The following is a 26,783-nucleotide window of genomic DNA, read 5'->3' on the forward strand; positions in this document are numbered from 1 at the left end:
TGCGTTAAGACTGTTTTCCCAATGCCAGCCACTCCCATTGTCATAAATGTTCTGGTTGGTCTTCCAGGTAAGGGTTTAAAGATGTCTTCACGTTTGATTGTTGTTTCTGGTCTCACTGGTTTCCTGGATGCTGCTTCAATCTGTCTGACCTCATGTTCATCGTTGACCTCTCCACTCCCTCCCTCTGTGAGGTAATGCTCTGTGAAGGTCTCATTCAGAAGTGTTGGGTTTCCTGCTTTAGCAATCCCCTCAAAAAGACACTGAAACTTCTTCTTCAGAGTGGATTTGTGATTACGTTGGCAGACTGCAGCAACAGTTTCTGAAAGAACAAATTGCATCAATCAGTGGATGTGCTGTAAATATGAGAAGTGTAAACCTGACTGTGTGCAGCCCCATGTGAAAGGCACCTGTGGTGGTGGCATTTGTTTTTAAATAAACAATACTGTATTCAGCATCATACACCAGCATGAGTAAATCAATGATTTTAGCTGATGATTCATGATGATTGTGCATATTACTTTCCAATCTGGTATCCATCTTTCTGGATAAATGTCTAGCTATACTATATCTCTCCCCTTTTTCCACCACGTCCCCTCTCCATCATGTTAAAGCTGTTAAAGCCTCTTACTGCTGTACAGAGAGTCAGCCAGCTCCTCCTGCTTCATTCTCCTCAGGAAGAGCAGTGTGATGTTTAGAAAAGCCTCTGTGCTGCTCCTCCTCTGCTCTTCCTCCTCACCATCCAGCTCCTCCTCATCCTCCCTTTGACTCTCTAAGCATTCTGGGTAATTTAGACTCAGAAGCCTCTGTAATCTCTTCAGCTCCTTCTTCACAAAAGTGTTGATGTTCTCCTCAAGCAGCTGCAACAGAATAATATGTGAATTAAACTTCCTGACAAAAATAATAACAACATCAGATCCATCTGGCATAGACTGAAAGCCCTCTCGTCTAAAGAGTGGAGCTTGAAGACTGTTAAGACCAGACTGGTTGTTTTGTATTTCATTTGTAGCTGCAGTAAAATGTAAAGTAAAATGTGTTGTGCATTTACACACCATAAATATGGAGTCCAGGTCTGTTTGAAGCTCCTGGACAGACTGACCACTGGGAACCTCTGACCTCTCCTCGTAAACTCTGGAGAAAACATGATGTGATGTTTTGAGAGAATAAACTAAATCAACAGAGTATCATGACTTCTTTCCTCTGTTCAGTAGAATCAAATAACAACAAACTCATCTGTTTTCAGTTCTTACCGTCTTGTCTGCGGTCCATCTTTGAAATGTATAGGAAAATCGATAGACAGGTCACTCATTATGGAGACACATTTGGATACAAGGGACTCTGCTCTCTCCTGCTGGACTGGGCTTCAACACAACAAAGACAGAGCTTTAACTTTGGAAAATGAAGGGTTAATGATGTCACTGCTGTGCTGCCACTGCTGAGCTGTGATGATGCCACTGCTGAGCTGTGATTATGTCACTGCTGAGATGTAATGATGTCACTGCTGAGCTCTAATGATGTCAGTGCTGAGATGTAATGATGTCACTGCTGAGCTGTAATGATGTCAGTGCTGAGATGTAATGATGTCACTGCTGATCTGTAATGATGTCAGTGCTGAGATGTAATGATGTCACTGCTGATCTGTAATGATGTCAGTGCTGAGATGTAATGATGTCACTGCTGAGCTGCAATTATGTCAGTGATGAGATGTAATGATGTCACTGCTGAGCTGTAATGATGTCAGTGCTGAGATGTAATGATGTCACTGCTGATCTGTAATGATGTCAGTGCTGAGATGTAATGATGTCACTGCTGAGCTGTAATGATGTCAGTGCTGAGATGTAATGATGTCACTGCTGAGCTGCAATGATGTCAGTGATGAGATGTAATGATGTCACTGCTGATCTGTAATGATGTCAGTGCTGAGATGTAATGATGTCACTGATGGACATCATATGGAGTCATACGCCAAATCAAATTTTTTATTGTGTATTAAAGCTCATTTGAACCTTTTTACTAGTCTCTCTTTATTGAAATACACTTTGCAATGCATGATAAATGTGTGTGTTTTCACAGCAATATCAAATTGATATTAGAGAGGGAATTTTGACCTGTTTAACTTCCTAACAGCTTGTTGTAATACATAATTAAAACTACTAATGCCAATATTTGTTTTTAATCAAAGCAAATATTTAAATTAAAATACAATCATTCACTGTAAATGCTGCTCTGATTATTGGATGTGATGTTTTGAGAGAAGAAACTAACAGAGTATCATGACTTCTTTCCTCTGTTCAGTAGAATCAAATAACAACAAACTCATCTGTTTTCAGTTCTTACCTTCTCCTTAACTCAGTAGACTGCTGTCCATCTTTGAAATGCATAGGGAAATCTTTAGACCGGCCACTCATCATGGACCCACAGCTGGATACAGGGGACTCTGCTTTCTCCTGCTGGACTGGGCTTCAACACAACAAAGACAGAGCTTTAACTTTGGATAATGAAGGGTTAATGATGTCACTGCTGTGCTGCCACTGCTGAGCTGTGAAGATGCCACTGCTGAGCTGTGATTATGTCACTGCTGAGATGTAATGATGTCACTGCTGAGCTGTAATGGTGTCACTGCTGAGCTGTGATTAAGTCACTGCTGAGATGTAATGATGTCACTGCTGATCTGTAATGATGTCAGTGCTGAGATGTAACGATGTCACTGCTGTAATGATGTGTAATGATGTCACTGTGCTGAGTTTTAATGATGTCACTGCAGCTGAGCTGTAATGATGTCACTGCTGAGCTGTGAGATAGAGAACAGTCATGGACAGTTAGAGATCATCATCTTACCTCTTAGCTTTGGTCCGGCTGTCATGTTCCTCAGACAGAGAGAGCCTCTCCTCTCTCTCCTCTCTCTCTCTCTCCTCTCTCTGACTCATAGTGGAGCCAACACCGGTCCTTCACACAAACACACTGGTCTGATTCATCACAACAAGCTTTCATCACAGGATATATTATGTCACATACAGAGTGTATTCCATTGATAAATACATCCTTGACATCAAATACACTGACCAGGTTAATCTAGAAATGATTTTTAAAGACGACATGAAACATTTAATCATATGACTCAAGTTCACTTCACCTAAACACTGCTTTCAAGTCGGACATTTACCTAGATAAGATAAACAACACTTAACCTTTTCTCCAACTGGGGCACTGCTTAATGACTAGTGCTGGGCAAGTTACGTGGGAAATGTAATTAGTTACTGATTACTGATTACTCCTTAAAAAGCAATCAAAGTTACTTTACTGATTTTTTTTTTTTAATTAGTTACATTACTAGTTAGTTTTTCTTTTTCTTTTTGACCCCCGAAAAATGTACATACAACCAAATCAATGGTCTCGCCTGAGATTTTATTTTGTTTTTCTGCATAAATAAAACAAAAAAGAAGAGTAGTAGCTCAGCGTTACTTGGATTAGTAACTGTAACCTGATTACTGTTTTGGAAAATCTAACGCCTTACATCATTACTTAGTTACTGAAAAAGTAATCAGATTACTGCAACATCACTAGGGTCACTGTACAGTACAGTACAGTACAGTACAGTACAGTACAGTACAGTACAGTACAGGCTAGTTAAGTGTTACTTGGTATTAAGTATTTTGAATTCTAACAGGCTCACAGCATTGTTGTGTTTTTGACTTGGATTGTGGTTGTTTTGATTCATCAAACCATTCAAAATCCTTTCTACTGTACTGTACAGCCACCCGAGTGATGTCATCAAGCAGCGCACTAGTTGGCAAAAAGATTACATGTTGTTAATCTTTCTAGCAAATCTAGGTAAATTTCATACTAAAAGCAGTGTCCTGTCTTGTCTGAGGTGAAATATTAAATAACTAGTCACATGATCAAATGTTTCATGACCTCAGTTTCTTTCAGCAAAAAATCATATTATTCAATTCAATTATTCAACTGGTGCAAAGGCAGGCATGCGTGTTCTACATGTGGATTTACGCTCATGTTCAACTCTGGACTTGGACTCAGGTAATGGGGACTCAACTCAGACTCTTCTTTGGTAGTCTGACTCACTGGAAGCAGGCTGCAGGGATAAGCTCTGCCTAGTCTGACTCACAGGAAGCAGGCTGCAGGGATAAGCTCTGCCTAGTCTGACTCACAGGAAGCAGGCTGCAGGGATAAGCTCTGCCATTGGCTGCGAACATTTCAGTTGGAGCGAAGGGAAATCCCTTTCCGCTCCCTGCGTGTTGCTCTCAAATACCTCGGCATCTGTGAAAACAAGAACGAGCTAGCAAGCTAGCAACCTACACGCTGAAAATGGCAAGTTTGGGCGAATATTTGGATTGTGCAATAAAGCAGGCCTGCTTGGTACTTTTGGTGGATGGTTGTAAAGATAACAGAGCCTTTTTCCCACTAGATCAGAGTGAGAGTAAGAGGAGCCAGACTCTCCTGCACATGGTACATGACAGGAGAGAGTCTGGCAAGACTAGTTCTTTGGTGACTCAGACTTGGACTCGGACCTGAAACACTGAGGACTCGACATATAGTGACTTGACTACAACACTGCCTGTAGGGTACTTACAGTGAACTCAGATCCAGATCAAATTAAAGCAACGTCCTGTAGAGGAACACTGGGAGGGAGAGAAGACGCTGCCGTTTCTCCTTCCTCAGTCCTGCATGTCTGAGAACCTTTGACCTGAGGCTGCGGTCACATCATCACTTCAGTATCAAAGTTCAGAAATTGATAATTTGATATCAAACCTGTGAATGAACAACAGACACTGTAAGTGAATAACAGACATACAGCTCTGTAAATGAATACCTTTCCTGCCTGCACAGCCATCATCTTAAGAAGTTAAACAAACTTCTGCATCCAATAGGCTAGCCTGTATAGACCCTTTTCACGGGGGCCATTTTATGGCACCTTATGAAGTGCTACCGTACTCGTATATTCCTCCACAAGCCAGAGTTATTGCCCGCACAAAACCAACAAGAATCTTAATCCCCGAGGGGAAACATGGTTTGCCACCAGAGCGAGTACAGATACACAAACAGGAAACAGTAACATACAGCACAATACGAGTTACATAATAAAGCAAAAAGAGAGCCTCACAATGCAGAGCTAGCAGTGTTCATTAAAGAATTCTACAGCAGCAGGAACAATCTTCTAAGTCGCTCAGTAGAGCACCGAGGCATCAAAAGCCTATCACTAAACGAGCTACGCAGAGCATCAAATACATTATACAAAGGATGGCCTTTAAAAGAAAGAATAGAGTTCAGTTTTCTCCTTGTTCTCTTGGCTATAGTGATCTCCAAGGATTCAGGGGGAAGGCCAATCACTGAGCCAGCCTTTTTAATCATTTTGTTGATCCTATTTTTGTCAATGACAGTGATGCTGCCCCCCCAGCAGAGCACAGCATAAAAGAGGACACTAGCTAGGATACCTTGGTAGAACACATGAAGAAGTGACCTGCTGATGTCAAATGATCTAAGCTTCCTCAAATGGAAAAGTCGAGACTGGGCCTTCTTGAACACAGAATCTGTGTTCTTCTTCCAGTCCAGCTTACTGTCCAGGTGGACACCGAGATACTTATAGGACAGTTTGACCACTGAATGCATAATGCTTTTACTGAACACTACTAATTGTCTGATGTAATTTTCTGTCTTGTGTCTGTTCTTTTATGTGAAACTTTTTTATGCTTTTATGAAACTTGTTAAAATGCTGCTGACTTGGCCAGGCCTCCCCAGTAAAACAGATTCTGAATCTCAATGGGAATATTCCTGGTTAAATAAAGGTTAATGAAAATGAGGAAAATATATTATTTCTGCCTTCCAGCTTGTCTCAACTCTGTTAATATTTCTTCCTCTATAGTCCATTTTATATCCATAAAACATTTGGCTCCACCACTGACTCCTCCTCTGGACAATTAAACCTAAACCATGTTGGATGTTTTCTCGCTATATGGAACATTTTATTAACCTGCAAAGTCCTAATCTTACTATTATGATCTCCGTTGCGTTTCTTCCTCTACTCCTTACTGTGCCAACTTGATTTTGTTTACAGTCTACCTGTACACAAGAATTTCATGTTCAGCAGATTGATGTTACGAGATCTGGACAGCACCCTGACCTCAGGCACCAGAAATGAATGTAGTTTAGTAAACTACATGCCCCCCCCCCCCCCTCCCCACACACACACACACACACACACACACACACACACACACACACACACACACACACACACACACACACACACACACACACACACACACACACACACACACACACACACACACACACACACACACACACACAGGGTATTATAGGTACACTATGAAAATGGCAATTGTCCATGAGATACAGCTCATTGCCCGTTTTATGATGGCAACTGTCTGAAAAGAACCGGTGTCAACAACTATAAAGACAACCTTTGATATCAGTTAGTATGACTCGATGCCAGAGGACAAGATGTCCTGTTGATAGAAAGTTAATCATTAAGATGAAGCAACCATTCATTGACAAGTATAGGTAACCGTCAATGACTCCCCCCCCCACTCCACCCCCCAAATATAGGTTATAGCAGTGCAATGACATAGTTTGCCATCGTATAATCTGTGTTAGTAAAGGTAGGATATATATATAAGGTAAGATATATGGTAAATGCATTTATAGTGCTTTTATCCAAAGCGCTTTACAATGTAACAGCTCAGTTCCATTTTTCAAATAGGCAGACGACACCACCATAACTGGACTCATCACCAACAATAACGAAGATCAATTAATTAATACACAGGACAAGATGTTACTATCCCTTGTGCCAAAATCCGAGGAAAAACACATTTAGAAGCCCAATCCAGAATAAAACAAGCTAACAGGCTAACAAACTAATAAACAAGACACAAATCACCAGTTACCTACCCTAGCCAACAGCAGTATGAAGCATGTCATTGGGGTTTTCAAGTGGGCACCTTCCTTCACCGACGTTTCGTTAAGTTAGGCCCACGACACCTCAAGAAGGCTTAACGGTGTAATCCAGCGTCCTGGAAACACCCCCCTCCATGCTACCACCGCACAACTGCATATTACCTCACTATCTAAGCCTAGCTATCCAGGTCGGTTCGGTATGACATTCCTGACTACACCACCACTATCAATGATTCAGCCCTGTTGATGCGGACCGTTAATCATGACCAACAACAAACAATCCCTAACTACACCACCACTGTCAATGATTCAGCCCTGTTGATGCGGACCGTTAATCATGACCAACAACAAACAATCCCTAACTACACCACCACCGTCAATGATTCAGCCCTGTTGATGCGGACCGTTAATCATGACCAACAACAAACAATCAATCTGACCTTAGCGAGCTCCCCAACTAGCATGTTTCCTCCTTATCCACAGCCATTCACTTGCTCGTTCTGCTGCCTGAGACATGTTGCTAACCGCAAGTTTCAGGCTCCGTCCCCGAATGCCCAACTCAGTTAGTAAGGCAATAACGGACTTTGCCACAAAACCACGGCAGCCCACCTCTACAGGCCGCACTCGAGCCCTCCAACCTCGCTGCTCTGCCTCTGCTGCCATTTCAGCATACCTAGCTTTCTTGCGCTCATAAGCCTCCTCAACTCGATCTTCCCACGGGACTGTGAGTTCGATAAAATAAACTCTCTTCTCTACCTCAGACCACAGTAACAAGTCCGGACGTAGCCGGGTGCTAACTATATATGCTGGGATGACTAGCTGTTCATTCAAGTCAACCCTCATTTCCCAGGCTCCACCTACACTTAGCTGCCCTAACTTGTGCCTGACCTTAATTGGTCTAATCTTTTCTCCCTCACGTACAAATTTGATCTGTCTAGTCTCTTTGCTAGCAACTAGAGAATTTACTTCTAGCCGCTTTTCCTCAACTGCAGCTGCCAAACATTTCAACACCTGGTTGTGACGCCAGGTGTATCGCCCCTGGGAGAGACTGACCTTACACCCTGACAGTATATGCCTCAATGTACATACACTAGAACACAACGGGCAGGCACCATCCTCGCCCAACCACTGATTTAAGTTCTGGGGAGATGGCAGCACATCATAAGTAGCCCCTAGAATAAATCTAATTCTGCTGGCCTCCATGCTCCACAACTCTCTCCACTTCAACTTTCTCTTCTCTACACTCTCCCAGTTCACCCACTGTCCTTGCTTTGCCTGCGACACTGCCTTAGTACATCTTACTGCCTCCTCTTGCCTATGTACTTCTTCAACTACCATCTTCCTCTTTTCTATTACTGATGCCTTGTTCCACACAGGTTTCCCTATGCACAACCCTAAGCCTCCACGCCCATGCTGCACCTGACCTATGATATCCCTGTGTCTAAGAGCTGACTGTGCTTGCTGTACTGCCTCCTTTGGGTTCCACTTCCTCCCTGTTTTAACTGTGGGCGCTACACTCCTAACCACTGGATCCTTTGACTGAGTCAGAGTCATTTCCAGTCTAACCTTAGCACACTTGAACTCCTCTGTCAGGCTAGATAATGGCAATTCCAATATGCCTTTCCCATATAAGGCTACACTGCTTAGGCAGCGTGGGACTCCGAGCCATTTTCTAATGAATGAGTTAATCATCCTTTCTAGCTTTTCTACCTTTGAAAGGGGAACCTCATACACTGTCAGTGGCCACATCAACCGAGGCAACAATCCAAACTGCAAACACCACAACTTTAACTTTCCTGGGAGCCCTGACTTGTCTATACTTGAAATACCTTGAATCATTTCCTGCCTCACCTCCTCAAACTGTCCCTTATCACTGAGACTTGCATCATACCATCTTCCCAAACTCTTGACTGGTTTCTCTAACACTGTAGGCACCACCTCATCATTTATAACAAACTTCTTACCTACTACCCTCCCTTTAATGATTGAAATACTCCTGGACTTACTTGGCTTCACTTTCATTCTAGCCCACTGCAGATTACTATTTAACTTATCCAACAATCTGCTAGTACATGGAGCGGTTGACGTCATAGTCGTCATGTCATCCATGTATGCCCTAATTGGAGGGAGCCGCAGCCCTCCCTGCAGCCTTTCTCCACCCACTACCCATTTTGAAGCCCTAATAATGATCTCCATTGCCATGGTAAAAGCTAATGGGGAAATTGTACACCCTGCCATAATGCCTATCTCCAGCTGCTGCCAAGCTGTAGTGTACTCTGCTGTGGTAAAGCAGAGTTGAATATCTAAGAAGTAGGCTTTAACTAAGCTCTTTATACTACCTGGCACTCTAAAGAAATCAAAGGCCTCCCATAACAGACTATGCGGCACTGACCCGAAAGCATTAGCCAGGTCCAAGAATACTACATGCAGGTCTCTCTTCTCACGCCTAGCTGACTGGATTTGGTGCCAGATCATGCTGGTGTGCTCTAAGCACCCGGAGAAGCCGGGAATTCCAGCCTTTTGCACCGAAGTATCTATTAGCCTATTCTTTTCTAGATAACTAGACAGCCTCTGTGCCACAACACTAAAGAAAACCTTCCCTTCAACATTAAGTAGACTGATAGGTCTAAACTGACTTATCTCTAACGAGTCCCTTTCTTTAGGAATGAAGATTCCCCCTGCTCTACGCCACGCCTTAGGAATAACCTGCTTCTTCCAGACTACCTTCATCAGCTTCCATAGAAACTGCAACACATCTGGAGCACTCTTATACAGCCGGTAGGGGACTCCATTAGGACCCGGGGCTGAAGAGGCCCTTGCACGTCTCACTACTTCTTGAACTTCTTTCCACCTTGGTGGGCTATCATCACACTGGCTCTCTATTTCACCAATAGGTGGAATATCAGCTGGGACTGTCATCTCTCTAAACCTTTCCCTATCTTTGTGAACCTCCTCCAAATATTCCTCAAGCTTCTGCTTAGGTACCATAAGGCTACCATTCTTTTCCTTACTAAACAATGACTTCACAAATCTAAATGGATCCTTATAGAATGCTATTCTAGCTCTCTCTTTCTTTTTCCTATTTTTCCTAATGCTCTCTGCTCTTCTTAAAACTGCCAACCGATCCCTCACATCTGACTGCAAGCAATCAATGCCTTCCTTCTCAACCTCTGTAGCTTTTCTCCACTGCCTCTTAAGCTGTCTTCTCTCCTGGATAAGTCTATCTATCTCTTGTTGGCGCCTAGATTTAACTACCTCACCCTCTAGTTTCTTCCTTTTCTCAAAGACGCCAAACCTTTCCTTACCATAATCATAAATACAATCTCCCATTTTCTCCAACTTACTCTCAGCAGTTCCTTTAAGCTTCTCTAACATCCTAACCAAATCACTATTGATATCTTCCCACTTCCTACTTTCCGCTGCACCTGGCCACTTAACTCTAGGCTTCTGACCGCTAATCTTCTCCCTTTTTGGCTGGCTGGCCTCTCTGCTTTCCTCGGTGCTAGGACCTGCCTCAACATCAGGGGTGCTGATGTCCTGCGAGCTGTGGGGTACTTCCTGTCGCTGGACTTCACCCGACTGACTTGATAAACTTCTTAAGAAATAATTATCAATGCGGGGTCCCTGTGTTCCCTCTACCAAGCACCTCTTCCTGCCTTGATGGATTCTAAGGCCCCTCAAAGTTGTTACCTTCTGCCAGCCACACAAGCAAACCTGACGCTTCTTTCCATCTACATCTGAACTAGTGGCTTCCACTGACATGTTTTCCCTACTCATAGTCAAGTCCGTTCCAGAGTCAATAACCGTGTCAACCATAGGTGAGTCATCTTCCGCCCCCGCTCTCGCAGACTCTAGGGGTGTTTTTTCATAATTCTGTTTCGTAGCAAGTTTGGGTGTAACCAATGGCCTATTGGCCTTGGCTACTGCCACAATGAGCAGCTAACCCATTGCAGCCCCGATGGGGTCTAATCCCTCCTGTCAGCTGTCTTTCCATGCTGTCACTAGGTCTTTCCCTAGTTGTCAGCTGCACTATTCACAACAGTCACTAGCCTAAGCTAGCTTTAGTATTAATTAATACACAGGACAAGATGTTACTATCCCTTGTGCCAAAATCCGAGGAAAAACACATTTAGAAGCCCAATCCAGAATAAAACAAGCTAACAGGCTAACAAACTAATAAACAAGACACAAATCACCAGTTACCTACCCTAGCCAACAGCAGTATGAAGCATGTCATTGGGGTTTTCAAGTGGGCACCTTCCTTCACCGACGTTTCGTTAAGTTAGGCCCACGACACCTCAAGAAGGCTTAACGGTGTAATCCAGCGTCCTGGAAACACCCCCCTCCATGCTACCACCGCACAACTGCATATTACCTCACTATCTAAGCCTAGCTATCCAGGTCGGTTCGGTATGACATTCCTGACTACACCACCACTATCAATGATTCAGCCCTGTTGATGCGGACCGTTAATCATGACCAACAACAAACAATCCCTAACTACACCACCACTGTCAATGATTCAGCCCTGTTGATGCGGACCGTTAATCATGACCAACAACAAACAATCCCTAACTACACCACCACCGTCAATGATTCAGCCCTGTTGATGCGGACCGTTAATCATGACCAACAACAAACAATCAATCTGACCTTAGCGAGCTCCCCAACTAGCATGTTTCCTCCTTATCCACAGCCATTCACTTGCTCGTTCTGCTGCCTGAGACATGTTGCTAACCGCAAGTTTCAGGCTCCGTCCCCGAATGCCCAACTCAGTTAGTAAGGCAATAACGGACTTTGCCACAAAACCACGGCAGCCCACCTCTACAGGCCGCACTCGAGCCCTCCAACCTCGCTGCTCTGCCATAATCAAGTGGCCCAAGCGGTCACTTGGTGCCAGGACAACAACCTACAACTCAACACTTCCAAAACCAAATAACTCATCACAGACTTCCGACAGAATCCACCCCCCAAGACACCCCTCCACATCTCTGGACAACTCATAACCACCACAGTCACTTACAAATTCCTGGGCACCCACATCAGCAACACACTCAAATGGGACAATAACACCGGTCACATAATCAAAAAGGCCAATCAAAGACTATTTCACCTCCGGCAGCTCAAAAAATTCAAAGTCAAATGCAATCTACTCCTCCAGTTCTATACAGCCATCCTTGAAAGCATCCTCACCTCATCCATAACCATCTGGTACGGCAATCTGGACAGTCACTCACGCAACAAACTCCAACGAATAATAAAAAAGTTTCAAAAATCATAGGTACCCCACTCCCATCACTAGACACTCTCTACCATAAACAATCACAAGAGCACAAAAAATAGTTTCTGACCCATCTCACCCAGCCAATCACCTGTTCCAACTGTTGCCCTCTGGACGGCGCAACAGATCTATTTCCATCAAAACAACCCGATTCAAAAACAGTTTTTTCCCCACTGCCATCAGGTTTCTGAACTCCACTCACCTCTGAAATCTCACTGCATACCTCTCCAGCAATGTATATGTTGAATGTTCTGTATTTATGTTGTCATATGTCTGTCTATGTACTGTAATGTCTCATGCTGACACAATATTCATGTGCTATAACAATTGCTGTCCCGAAAGCAAATTCTGCCGACTTTGTTGTGCAGTCCTTAATAAATGAATCTGAATCTGACTACATTCACCCATTCACACACAGAAGGCAGCCAGCTGCCGCGCAGGGTGCTGGCATAGCCATCGGGAGCAATTCGGGGTTCAGTGTCTTGCCCAAGGACACTTCGACATGCGGACTGGAGGAGCCGGGGATCGAACCACCGACCTTCTGCTTAGTGGACGACGCGCTCTACCTCCTGAGCCACAGCACATATATATATTCCGTCCATTTTATTTCCCAAAATTGTAGTTTGAGTAGTTAAACTACTCAAAAATGACCAAAAAGTAGTTTAACTACTTGACTCACTATACACAGGCAGCAGGCTACTGCAAAATGTAGTTAAACTACGTAGTTCAACTACATGTAGTTACTCCCCAACACTGCGTGTAGGAAACACTGGAGGGTATTTACCTGTTGAATTCACATGCAGATCAAATCAAACAGATGTCCTAGCTTCATCCGTAGAGGAACACTGGGAGAGACGACGCTGCTGTTCCTCCTTCCTCTGTCCTGGGTGTTTGAGACTTGACCTGAGGCTGCGGCATCATAACTTCAGTATCAAAGTCCAGAAATATCAGTTTGATATGAAAATTTCTGTAAATGAATAGCAGACAGACATACAGTAATGAACCGAGTCATAAATGACTTCCACACAAGCTTTAAAAAACGTTCGTTCCTACAACTGTCATCTTCCCTCAAAGTTAATCAAAATGATGCATCCAACAGACTATTGTTACCCATGATGATATTCAATATAGTATACATAACATTATTTCTCAATTCGAGCTTGTCTCAGCTCTGCAATAAGGTCTATTTTACATCCATGAAACATCTAACACACACAAATAAACAATCATGTAGTAGCTGCTACCATTACATATGATAATTATGCCTATGTTATTTGCACCTGTGCAAACAGAATGTTTAATTATGTTTAAGGTGTCTATGCTAGAAAAGAAGAGGAATAGTTTACTGTTATTGCTTGTTGTTCTCTTGTTTTACTGCATCTATATGCCCTGTTTTTGCACTGTTATACTGTTATTTGCACTATGTTGTAACGGGGCCTACGGCACATGAATTTCACACGTGATACTTGTACTACGGAGTGACAATAAAAATCTTGAATCTTAAATCATAGTAGGCTACATGATGGTGAGTAATTATTTTCATCAGAAGAAGGAGAAAGTATTTTTATGGTTTTGGTGGAATGCCCCTATAGAAAATACAATGTTGTGGACCCATTTTTCTCATGATTTACTTTTAGACACAACAGATTAAAATACTCATAACTTTTGATCTGAGAGAGCTAATCTCAGTTATTCAAAAAGGAGAGTTTCTAATTTATGGAAATGTAAAAAAAAAAATTACTGTCAAATTCCCGACATACAGTATGAAGGGTTTTTGTAGACCACCACATTATCATCATGATCATCATCAATCATCAGTGATGATGTCATCAGTAAGTCACCAGTGATGTCACTCGAGCAATTACAATGTTATTTCTTGTGTCATGACATTGCTGATGACATCCAATTCAGTCCGACATCACTGATGATGTCACAAGGTCTATGGCATCATCAGTGCACGACATCACTGCAGGCGGGCGGTGTTACACATAATCTGTGACGTGATTTGTGACGCAAATCGTGACATCATCAGTGACATGGGCGCATCATCTCCAGTCTCCACCGTAGAAATTGAGCACGCACATACATACACAGACATACCTACAATATAGATAGTTATGGAATTCTGGATAAAACCATATTTAAAGGAGAATTCCAGTTTTTTACACCCCAGACCTTATTTCCATCTTAAAATATGATGTTTTACTCACCCAAATAACTTTGGTTTCATTCGGATGACCACAGAAGATATTTAGCTCAGAGTAGGCCCCTCAAACAGGCTAACGGGCGCAAACGGAGCAAGCTGCATGCGCTCTGTAAATTACACCTTTTCTGTCACGCCGCGGTCCATATCCTCATTATGATCCATAAATACATGTGAGGCTGTTTGTACGCCTCCGGGCTGTTCTGGTCTCCTCATACGGGGTCTGTGAATCCAAATCTCGTTCGTCCCGTTCAAGTCTCGTGAGACTTTCCACACCGGCTGCTCTGAAGTTACCTGCGCACAGGAGCCATTCCCCCACGACTATAGACCAAATCAGCGGGATGTTTACATTTACTTCCGGGTAACCCTGGGTCCACACATTATAATGGCGGTGAACGGCACAAACTGACGTGTTGAAGACAAAAACAGACAAAGAAGACAAAAATGGTTCGTCCGTGTTGTGTTGTTGTTTAATATCATTCATAACAACACTTTCACTAACGTTAGTGGAGACCACACTAGCTAATTTACCTGTTGGACCAGACCAGAGTAGACTTGACGCTAAATTAAATTAACGTGGCGTCGGTAGCTCTGTCTGTAACGTTAACGAGTCTGCAAAAAAACAGCGAGTTTGACAGACAAACAAACGTTATTAGCTAGCTAACACTACATAAAACAAACACAGAAGAAAGGCTAGATACGTCGGGCAAGCATGTTTACCAACCGTTTAAACATTTAAATTGAAAGTAGTCGGCCGAAAACAACGAGAGGGTTTGACAGCATTTATTTGACAACACGCACATTTAAACCTGCCGCCTTCCCCAAGTGGTACCCGGAAGTAAATTTGTTTACATGGTGACGTCACGGTGATTTGGTCTATTGTCTTGTCCACAACAATACCGAGTAGCAGCAGTTACGTGGCTTGCCTTCCTCCTCGGTGGGCATAGGGTTACAGCGTCCACACATGAACACCACCAATCACCATTTATTCTCCGCTGTGCAGCGGCTTGTTCGTCCTGCTGTTCCTTTCTCTCTCTTCTCGTCCACTCTTCAATTTCGGCCAACTCTTCAAGCGTATATTTGACTTGAACAGGACGAACGAGATTTGGATTCACAGACCCCGTATGAGGAGACCAGAACAGCCCAGATGCGTACAACAGCCATGTTATTTATGGATCATATAATGAGGATATGAACCGCGGCGTGACAGAAAAGTTGTTATTTACAGAGCGCATGCAGCTTGCCCCGTTTGCGCCCATTATAGCCTGTTTGAGGAGCCTACTGAGCTAAATATCTCCTGTGGGCATCCGAATGAAAGTTAAGTTAGAAAGTTATTTGGGTGAGTAAAACATCATATTTTAAGCTGGAAATAAGGTCTGGGGTGTAAAAAACCGGAATTATCCTTTAACAATAAAAACAATATTCTCAGATTTGGCTTTCGGGGACAGAATCTCATCAAAGATCTGTAGCTATAATGTGAACTAAATTAGAGGTCTCCATCTGCTCGCTCTCTCTCTGTCTCTCTCGCTCTCTCTCTCTCTCTCTCTCTCTCTCTCTCTCTCATCTCTCTCTTTCTCTGTCTCTCTCTGTGTGCCCCACCCCCCCCTTGGAAGAGTTGATGCATGTTATCAGCATGAATAAAAGGTCCCATACTCTGCCCTCTGTAGTAAATCAGCCGACACTAGTGTATCATCTCATCAACATTTCCTCCTCCTCCTGGGTTGCCAAGACAACAGAAAACATATTGTTATCTCTCATTTGTCAGCGGCTACAGTATAGATAGGGTTGATGCTGTATTATTTTATAGCATGGCAGTTGGTTACTTTACAACCGTTTGGCTGTTTATTAGCTCAGAAAGACTTTGGACGTACAATAGAAGGTGCCTTCAGTTAATGATCAATTTGCCAGGACAGTCAATGCTGTCCACCTCTGACATGATGGAGGTTCCTGCTTGACCACAGCTACAGAAAAACAGACACAAAGAGAAAGCCTCACATTTTATTTCCTTTGCTTCCTTCTCCTCCACTCTCATAGACATGCACACTTGTTATCATAGACTAAGATCCACTACACAGCAGGGGCGTCATGCAAGCCAACAATCTGAGGGGGCGAACTGTGGCGCCCCCGAATTAAATACAGATTTGGGGGGTCGGAAGCCAGATTTAGAGGAATATCTCATTTTAAATTAACAGACTGAGCAGGTGTAACCATAAGGCTATTTTCCAAACTGCTCAGCCTCCTGGAAAGATCCATAATCACCAGACTAAGTACATTGCCACTGCCCAGGCTCAATGGACTTGACAAAAAAGGGAGACCACACGTTTCAAAGCAATGTAACACAATGTTTATTTTGGCTGGTATTGCCTTTTAAGAAGGTAGAAATATTTTCTCTTCCATTAGTCTCATTTAGTGTCCTCTAGAGCAGTGGTTCTCAAATGGGGGTCCGGCGACCCCCAGGGGTCCATGGCACTTTGCCAGGGGGTCCACGAAACGTTTTCAGGGGATGGGGGACTTTTTGTCTGTGCAAAAGCTTCATAGTTCAGCGAAAATATGTTATGCTTTAAATCTAAAATGGTTCATGGATTACATTCTAATCTGACAAACCTATCAATTTAAATGTCAAGCACGTTAGCGTGGAAACAAGCTGAGCCCAAAATCACAAATCAGAATGAGGGGGTCCCTGGTATATTTTCTATCTTATAAGGGGTCCTTCGCTGAAAAACATTTGAGAACCTCTGATCTAGGCAACACTGACTCCTCCTCAGTCTTGACTCTCACCTGGTTGTTATGGAACAGTTTTTAACAAAAAGACAGTGAGATTTAGGAAGCCAATGAAGATTGCTGACGTAAGAATTTGGAGGGCTTTTTGATTTTTTTTTGCATGTGTAAAAAATACTGCCTCATCTGCATACTGTAATAATCCGCTCCCGGTATCATTAATGAGGAGGAGAAGAGGCAATACTTGGTACAATCTTTATTCCTGGTTCACACTCATAGCTTCTAGCTACACACACAGCTCCTAGCTACACACACGTCCTGTCCGCTTCCTCGTATTTCCCGACTCTCTCCTCCACCCGAGACCGGAAGTTCCCTAAACACTGGCTGGTCCGCTGCCTTCACGTAACGTCGTAATCGCCACCGACATGTCAAACTCTGGGTCGCCACAATACATTTGGATTATTGCTTAATTTTATTATTATTATTTTATTTAGTTTATTGTTTTGATTAATGTTTTGACATGCATTAGGGAGGTCATCAATAATCAAACAAATTAACTCTTCCCCTCTTGTAGGCGGTACAGGCTACCGTACACCAAAACAACCTTGCATAAGAACCGGTTCTTCCCCCAGGCCATCACTCTGATGAACACTTATCGTGGTCTCAACCACTATCACAATAGCCATCAGCTCTCAGCATAAGGGGCCTGTTTCAAGTCAAGTCAAGTCAAGTTTATTTATATAGCCCTAATTCACAAGCATGTCTCAGAGGGCTTCACAGAAAGTATGTCTAGCTAATTCTAGCTGACACAACAGTAACAAGAATATAGAGAATAAAGATAACATTTGAACAATTGATAATATAGAAAATATAGGAATGAGGGGAGAGCAGAGGAGAGAGCAGGAGAAGGGAGAAGAGCAGGGGGAATGTGAGAGAGTGATGGGGTGGGGAGGGAATGGGAGATGCTGGAGGGTATAGGAGGTGGGGAAGGAGCAAGAGGAGAGAGCAGGAGAGGGGAAGGGAGGGGAGGTGTGGGGGAGAAGAGAGCAGGGGGAGGGAGGAGGTGAGGAGAGAATGAGCAATATAGACAGAGGAGAGGGGGGAGGTGGGGAGAAAATAGGAAATGTGGAGGAGGAGAGAACAGAGAAGGAGAGATGAGGGTGCAGGGGAGGGAGAGCCAGGGTAGAGAAGCAGGGGGAGTGTGAGGGAGGGAGGAGGCGGGGAGAAAACGGGAAACGCGGAGGAGGAGGGAACAGAGAAGGAGAGACGCAGGGGGAAATGCGGAGGAGGAGAGAACAGAGAAGGAGAGGTGGGAGGGTGCAGGGGAGGGAGTGCAGGGGGAATGTGAGAGAGGGGAGAGGACAGAGAGGAGGAGAGAACAGAGAAGGAGAGGTGGGAGGGTGCAGGGGAGGGAGAGCAGGGGGAACGCGAGAGGAGGAGGCGGGGGAGGGAACAGACCTCTCTGAGAGGACAGAGAGGAGGAGAGAACAGAGAAGGAGCGGTGGGAGGGTGCAGGGGAAGGAGTGCAGGGAGAATGTGAGAGAGGGGAGAGGACAGAGAGGAGGAGAGAACAGAGAAGGAGAGGTGGGAGGGTGCAGGGGAGGGAGAGCAGGGGGAACGCGAGAGGAGGAGGCGGGGGAGGGAACAGACCTCTCCGCCCCTTCCTCCCCCACACCCCCCCTCCCCCCCCCCAGAGAGGACAGAGAGGAGGAGAGAACAGAGAAGGAGAGGTGGGAGGGTGCAGGGGAAGGAGTGCAGGGGGAATGTGAGAGAGGGGAGAGGACAGAGAGGAGGAGAGAACAGAGAAGGAGAGGTGGGAGGGTGCAGGGGAGGGAGAGCAGGGGGAACGCGAGAGGAGGAGGCGGGGGAGGGAACAGACCTCTCTGAGAGGACAGAGAGGAGGAGAGAACAGAGAAGGAGAGGTGGGAGGGTGCAGGGGAAGGAGTGCAGGGGGAATGTGAGAGAGGGGAGAGGACAGAGAGGAGGAGAGAACAGAGAAGGAGAGGTGGGAGGGTGCAGGGGAGGGAGAGCAGGGGGAACGCGAGAGGAGGAGGCGGGGGAGGGAACAGACCTCTCTGCCCCCTCCTCCCCCACATCCCCCCCCCCCAGAGAGGACAGAGAGGAGGAGAGAACAGAGAAGGAGAGGTGGGAGGGTGCAGGGGAGTGCAGGGGGAATGTGAGAGAGGGGAGAGGACAGAGAGGAGGAGAGAACAGAGAAGGAGAGGTGGGAGGGTGCAGGGGAGGGAGAGCAGGGGGAACGCGGGAGGAGGAGGCGGGGGAGGGAACAGACCTCTCCGCCCCCTCCTCCCCCACATCCCCCCCCCCCAGAGAGGACAGAGAGGAGGAGAGAACAGAGAAGGAGAGGTGGGAGGGTGCAGGGGAAGGAGTGCAGGGGGAATGTGAGAGAGGGGAGAGGACAGAGAGGAGGAGAGAACAGAGAAGGAGAGGTGGGAGGGTGCAGGGGAGGGAGAGCAGGGGGAACGCAAGAGGAGGAGGCGGGGGAGGGAACAGACCTCTCTGCTCCCTCCTCCTCCACACACCCCCCCCCCCCCCCCTCCCCCCCGGAGAGGACAGAGAGGAGGAGAGAACAGAGAAGGAGAGGTGGGAGGGTGCAGGGGAAGGAGTGCAGGGGGAATGTGAGAGAGGGGAGAGGACAGAGAGGAGGAGAGAACAGAGAAGGAGAGGTGGGAGGGTGCAGGGGAGGGAGAGCAGGGGGAACGCGGGAGGAGGCGGCAGGGGAGGGAACAGACCTCTCCGCCCCCTCCTCCTCCACATCCCCCCCCCCCCCCCCCAGAGAGGACAGAGAAGGAGAGGTGGGAGGGTGCAGGGGGAGGAGTGCAGGGGGAATGTGAGAGAGGGGAGAGGACAGAGAGGAGGAGAGAACAGAGAAGGAGAGGTGGGAGGGTGCAGGGGAGGGAGAGCAGGGGGAACGCGAGAGGAGGAGGCGCTGTGTCGACCTAGCGTCTTTTCATCAGCTCCAACATCTTTTTTCAGTTGTTTCCAATGAGGAGAGAGCGTATGTGGGCACACACGGACGTCTAGAGAAAGCGCGCTGCGGCCAGCGTCTATTTTCACAGCGCTCTGGCGTTTTTGTGCGCTGGCTCCTAGCGCTCCCAGCTAAAAATATTTTAACTTTTCAGAAAGACGCTGGTGTCGGGTGCTCCTTTTCAGGCAACTAATCATATGGAGAAACTATCACAACAGAGACAGAAAGGCTCAATTGTGGGAGCAGCAGATTGGCCAGACACTTAATATTTCTGGTGAGTCTTCAGCTACAGTAAATGACTGTATGTGTGTTGTTAGCTAATGTTAGCTGTCCATCATGTCTAAATGTAAAACAATTTCCCTGGCATCACTGTGGTACTGTCCTAGTCCACCTCCATTGTTAGACAATATCATTATCAGCTTTTCTTGTTCTGTGGTAAAGCAGCTGCATAGGAGATTTAATATTGTGGGGCTTGCTCTCCCATCCTGCCCCATTTGGAGTAACCCCATCCTCTCAGCAGGAGGTGGTACCTTAAGTAATAAAACTTGGCAGAGGCTTGGCATCACAACAGTTGGTCAGATTTTTAAAGATAATTTGCTTTCATTCCAAGAACTTAAAAATCAATTTAGCCTTACTGACTCCTCCTTTCTAATATACGCACAATTATGTTCTATCATAAACAAGAAATGTGGGGAGAGAGTCATGCCAGCCTCTTGCTCAGAGTGGGACCAGCTCTTCAAGAATACAACACTGAAAAGAGGTGTGATCTCAAATATTTATAGTTTATTGTCCAGGGCCACCCCCGATGCATATTCTCCTGTTCAGCAGGCCTGGGAGCACGACCTCAATGTATGCTTGACAGCTCCTCAGTGGAGTACAATCTGGAAATCAGCTCTAAGATCGTCTAAATGTGTTAGATTCAGGATTATACAATTCAAGATACTTTGTAGAGCATATATCACTCCTGTTAGAATATCAAAAATGGATGATAAATGTCAAGACTTATGCTGGCATAACTGCGGCAATCGAGGTTCATTACTACACTTGCTTTGGGACTGCCCAGCTGTAAAAACATTATGTAATAGCCCTAATGTCGAAGTTTCTTAATTTTCCTTTCTCTGTATGTCCTATGGTATGTTTGTTGGGCTTAAAAACAGGCAATAACAATGTTTCTGTCGACCGACTATGGACACTGGCTTGTTTAACCACTAAGAGACTAATTCTTTTAAATTGGAAGGAACGTAAACCAACCTGCTTCTCCAGGGACTCATGGTTGGAGGAATACCTGGACTTATTAAACATGGAGCGTGCAGCCTGTTTGTTAAAGGACTTTGATAAGGGTTTAGAGGACGACCACTGGGATATTGTTCGCAAGTTCCTAACCTGAGTACGTAGGTTTTTCTTTATTTTTTGTGTTATTCTGCTCTGTATCTTCTTTCATTATATTGTCTTTTGCTGGTAATGAAACCCATGTCTAATATCTGCGGCATCTTTGTTGTACAAATACCATTGTATTCTATGGCGGGCTCAGGTTGACACCCCTGCACCCCCCCCCCCCCCCCCCCCCCCATCCCAACTATTGTCCTTTTTAGTTTTTTGTTATTTAGTTTTAGTTTTTATTGTCTTGTCCTGTAATGTTTTTTCTTTTCGGTTTTTGTCTTTGTTATGTTTAAAAATGTCAAATAAAAAACTTAAATGACAAGCTAATGTTAGCTGTCAGCTATCAAGCTAGCTACTGCACTGAGCTAACGTTACTTTCAGTCTGGTTCCTTGCATATTGTGCGCTGAGATCAGCGCTCCCCAGCGTACTTCCAGCGTTTAAGGGTCAGAAAAAGAGCTAGATGGACACGTCTGTTATGACGTGTGTCCATCTAGCTACAGTGTGACGTCATGTGTCTCCTGACTCTGATAGAAAATGGTGTGATTGACAGGTCCCATGTCCAGTGATTGCGCAGCTTGCCGATCACAGACAAATAGCAGGCGGAGCTGCGGCTCTGGGAAACCCCCATCTGACGTGAGCTGAGTAACTCAACCCACTCTGCAGACAAAAAGTCAAGATGGCGATGGCCACCATTTCAACTCAAAGCAGGAGCCAAAAATCAATGGGATAGCTCTGTCCATATTTTTAGGTCAGTGTCTATAACACAACCATGATCCCATAGGCATCTAGGAATTAAGCAAAAAAAAAAAGATATATATATATAATAATAATAATAATAATAATATTAATTGATTGGATTTATCTAGCGCTTTTCTAGACACTCAAAGTCCTTCAATCCAACTTTTCAAGCTCAGGATTTGACACCTAAAATTGATCGTACCACTTTTCATGAGCAAGTTACAAAATGAAGTAGATCATTGCACAGGTGCACAGGTGTTATGCACAGTTACAGAAAGTATATTTCATCATTTGTTTGATGATAGCTGAGATAACCCTATGATCAAATGTGTTCTTAAAATGTACCTTTAATTCTTAAAGAAACAGAAACATTTTGATGTCATTTATAGGTTATTGATTTTCTGTTTCTGGCCCACTCGAGACCAAATTGGGTTGCATGTGGCCCGTGAACTAAAGTGAGTTTATGGTCTAGACCATTATGGGATGCTAACTCTCCCCTGGCTGAAACCCATAATAATCATAAGCACACACACATAAAACAATAACAATGTTGCAATAGAATAATTTCAGGTGAACTGCAATATTGATCAATTCTACAATAAATATAGGCCATTCTCACATTCTCCCTGCACTCCTTCCCCTGCACCCTCCCACCGCTCCTTCTCTGTTCTCTCCTCCTCTCTGTCCTCTCAGAGAGGTCTGTTCCCTCCCCCATTCTCTTTCTTTTGCTATTTCATCGTCAGTCCTTATTTTACACATGAACATCTTATATAAAGTTAGAACAAAGAAAGAAAGACACAAGCGAAGGCTTTGGTCTAAATTTGCACTTTATTCCTAACACTTACTGGTTTGTTTTGTCCCCTTTCCCCAGGCCCCAAAACAACAGGCACACAGATAGCGATGAGTAAGGGACAGTAGAGAACAGCTTCAAACCCAAACATTTCCAACAGAATCAGGTTATATCGTCAACTCAGACATGAGAGAGCCTTGAGGTAAAAAAAGAAATGGCATATTGTAAGCATACTTTAAAACAGAAAGGGACCCAAAAAAAAACAGATACTAAAGCATACAGAGCAGTGTTTGCTTCATCTTTTATGTTCATCGTCGTCATCGTCATCATCATCATCATCGTTAGGCTATTAAAGAACACCTTTGGAGTTGCTTTTACAACCGTCATAAAAATGTGGGAGTTGTTCAAAGCGGAGAAAATAAAATGAAGGTGAGAAGATACAGTGGAACTCTTTGGTTTTCACTATTGAGGTTTCTTTCTCTTTCGCAGTAAAATCTTTGCTGTCCTCTTAACCTTTGGATTTAAGCTGCATTGTAGAAAAAATAGAAAGGAAAACGTTTTATTTTTTTCTTTTAAATTTCTCCCAAATAAATGAAGGATAATGTGGGGCAAACAATATGGACTTAAGATATTTACTCATGTGTTTTTTTGTTTGTTTTTGTTTCCCTCTATCCATTCTGCTATTCAGATATTCTGTTTTGGCCCAAAAAAAGGATCTCTTATGTTTCATGGTGACTTTGAAAGTTGAGGTTTTTTATCAATATGCGCAGAGTAGTAAAGTTAACATTCACAGCCACAGAAGAACTACAGTAGAAAAACCGTCACGGCCCCAAGTGCTCTTATTTTGATATGAACCACAGGCGTTGGATAGGCTACCTTTATTTTGACAGTCTTTTAATATTAACCACAGGCATTGGATAGGCTACCTTTATTTGAGCAATTACAGTCCCTATCAAGAGTCCTGAATGTTTATATACACATGGAATGAATGTGTGTGCATGCGTGTGTGTTGCATTTATGTGTAGCGCCTCACTGTGGTAGTTTTTAACTTTGGTATGATTCTCTGTCACCACAGCAATCTGCACATATACAGAACTGCCACTGTCGGATCAAAAACACATGTTATCTCAGAAAAATCTGTTTTTCATACATGAAAAACAAAATGAAATGCTGGCCTGGGTCTTTAGCTAGTCTCTCATGCCAGTCTCTCTCTTCCCACAGTCTCCGAATGCTCCAGTCCAGACAGTCTGCACTTCAACCCATTAAAATTTGGATGGAGGAAGTTGTCATCTTCCAAAGAAAAAATGCTTCAGCCCGGAAGGAAGTTCGATGGTATTCGACCAATCACAAGTGGGGAAATGAGCAGATACCCGCCTTCGATGGTATTCGACCAATCACAAGTGGGGAAATGAGCGGATATCCCGCCTTATTTTGACTGGATAGCCTGCCTTATTTAATTTGAGACCCCCGAAGTACAGACAGATAGGCGGAAGCCAACGCGTCTTTCTTGATAGACTCGTTTTTTTTAACAGGCTGCAAAGGCCAAAGGTCACCCAGCAGGCCAGCACATAAATAACCAAATAAGAAAAAGAGACAAATCAGAGTTAGGAGGTTTTTACCCGACAGCAGCGATACACACACACTCCCCTTTAGAAAACTTTGCCATACATCCACAGCACCCCTCCTGACTCCGGGCTCCGCCACACAGAGGGATCAGCACAGTGAAGAGGAGATAGGAGGAGCGCTGCTGGATTCTGAGGTTTAAAGCCATAAGAACAACTGGTGATAATAATGAAAATCTTTGTTTTTCCAGTTTTGTCTTTGCTCCTCAAACTAACTCGCTATAGGGCCAGTTTCAAATCCCTCACTCCTGAGTCTTTTATTTATTACGATTTCTTAATTAAAGCTTGAATGTCTATTTGGTTTTTCATCAGAGTATCAGAGGTATGAGTCGAGCCCTCGTCCTGAAGTGGGAGAGAGAAACTCCGCTCAGAGCAAAGGAGAAAACCTGACTGGAGGAAAGTCACTGAACAGAGAAATAAGTCCAAGAAATACAGACATCTTCCAAATATAGCGGTGAACATCCAGAGACCCAAATACTAAAACAATCAAAACAGTCATTTCCTCCGTCAGTGCTTCCCTGCTGCTGTCTCTCTCTGCGTCTCATGTTGCAACAGTCTTTAGGTTTGGTTTTGGTTTGAAACATTCGTTTGGCATCGTCTATTCTTGCCTTGATCTCAAGAACACCTCTCTATGCAGATACAAGCCTCACAACAACACCCCGCCCCCCAAAGAATAAATAAAAATATCACAAAGATCCAGAAAACCTTAAATAGAATCCAATAAATACATAAATTAAATCAATAAATTAACAAGGCGAGAGACAAAGTTCATAAAATACAAATGACCATTTTCATATCCCCCACCCCCACCCACCACTGGAAAAGAGCACACACCTCCCGTCATACAATAAATACAAATATTTGTTCCAACAAAGAGCCCATGAGAGAGAAAGAGTTTTAAAGCTTTGGGTTCTAAAATCAAGTCATCGTCATCGAAGGATCAAATCCCAGCCTTTTTTATACATGAGCAACGAGTAAGCGCGGCGGAACGTAGACTTCCCCCCTACAAAATCTATAGGACTAATGAATACATTCCCTCTAAAAGTGGGCGTCGCCAGCCTTTATTCCAGCTAAGATGCCCCCACCCCCTCCCCCCATCGTCCCCATCATTGGTTGCCTTCAGTACTTGTGACCTTCCAGTAAAGCATAACTCCGAACATCTCTGACCTGCACACTATTTTCCCATCTTATTCCATCCTGTCGACCAAAACCTCATCACTTGTTTTTTGTTTTTTTTTACTGTTAAGTTAAGTTAAGTTAAGTTAAGTTAAGTTAAGTTTCTCTTGACCGAGTCTGGCTCTCCTAATGGGACCAATACGAAAAATAACCCCCAAAAGCTCCCAAATGTGACTTTTTCAACACATCGATTGCTGGGTGTTCTGTTCACACCAAAAGTGATTTTGCAAAGTCGCGAGCAGACACCATTTCACCCCCGGCAGCACGAATGAGGTGAAATTAAGCAAAATTTCACAGCGCGAATTATGCGAAAATCGCCTCAGCCGTTATTATGACCACATAATTTGTGTGGTCAAATTTAAGCAAGTAACGTGATTTTCGCTCTTGGTGTGTACGTACCTTTATTCACAAATGTTAATGTATTTGGCCAATTACCACTAGCTGCCAGAGTAGCAGAGTAGTAACTTACAGCTAGCTAGTAGTGTACTCACTAGTAAGCTACGTAACTAACATTGATGCTGTTTTAAAGGGAGGCTTTGCTGATTTTCAACCCGCTTTGTATCATTACAATGTCAGTAATATATGCAGATGGGCAGCCTTTATCTACCTTGTCTTCGTGTTTTCCTACACCGAGAGCGCTGCAGTTTATTTCAGCACTTCCTGTACAGAATGATGCAAAACGCATCATTCTGTACAGGAAGTGAACAGATGTTGCCCAAGGGCGTCGTCGAAGGCGGCTGTTATTGTTTCTTTTTTTTTTCTCCGTATGTGCACATCCACGGAGAATCGCCTTAACGAGCGTTAATGACCCATATCAGCTGGCATGGGCGGAGTTTCTGCAGGCAGTCAAACGTGGATTACTCGATGCAGAAAACGTAGACACAAGGTAAGCACTGTCCATCTGCTTTATATTACCGAGATTATAATGATACAAAGCGGGTTGAAAATCAGCAAAGCC

The 26,783-nt window shown here is 44.2% G+C and overlaps 1 protein-coding gene across 1 annotated transcript in view; it reads right to left on the reverse strand.

Annotated features, from left to right (window-relative positions):
- Positions 1-26,783, reverse strand: part of LOC310785046 (protein NLRC3-like) — a gene marked incomplete at both ends in the record, with an annotated part of 32,762 nt that overhangs the window by 4,040 nt on the left and 1,939 nt on the right. The window contains 4 exons of the mRNA XM_083646042.1: positions 1-319; positions 629-857; positions 1,050-1,128; positions 2,335-2,452. The exon at positions 1-319 is cut by the window's left edge and continues 1,464 nt beyond it. Of these exons, the coding sequence (XP_083502168.1) occupies positions 1-319; positions 629-857; positions 1,050-1,128; positions 2,335-2,452 (745 nt within the window). The remainder of the gene's footprint in view (positions 320-628; positions 858-1,049; positions 1,129-2,334; positions 2,453-26,783) is intronic.

Source organism: Poromitra crassiceps, assembly GCF_964638095.1.
Source record: "Poromitra crassiceps genome assembly, chromosome: 11".
Lineage (NCBI taxonomy): Eukaryota > Metazoa > Chordata > Actinopteri > Beryciformes > Melamphaidae > Poromitra > Poromitra crassiceps.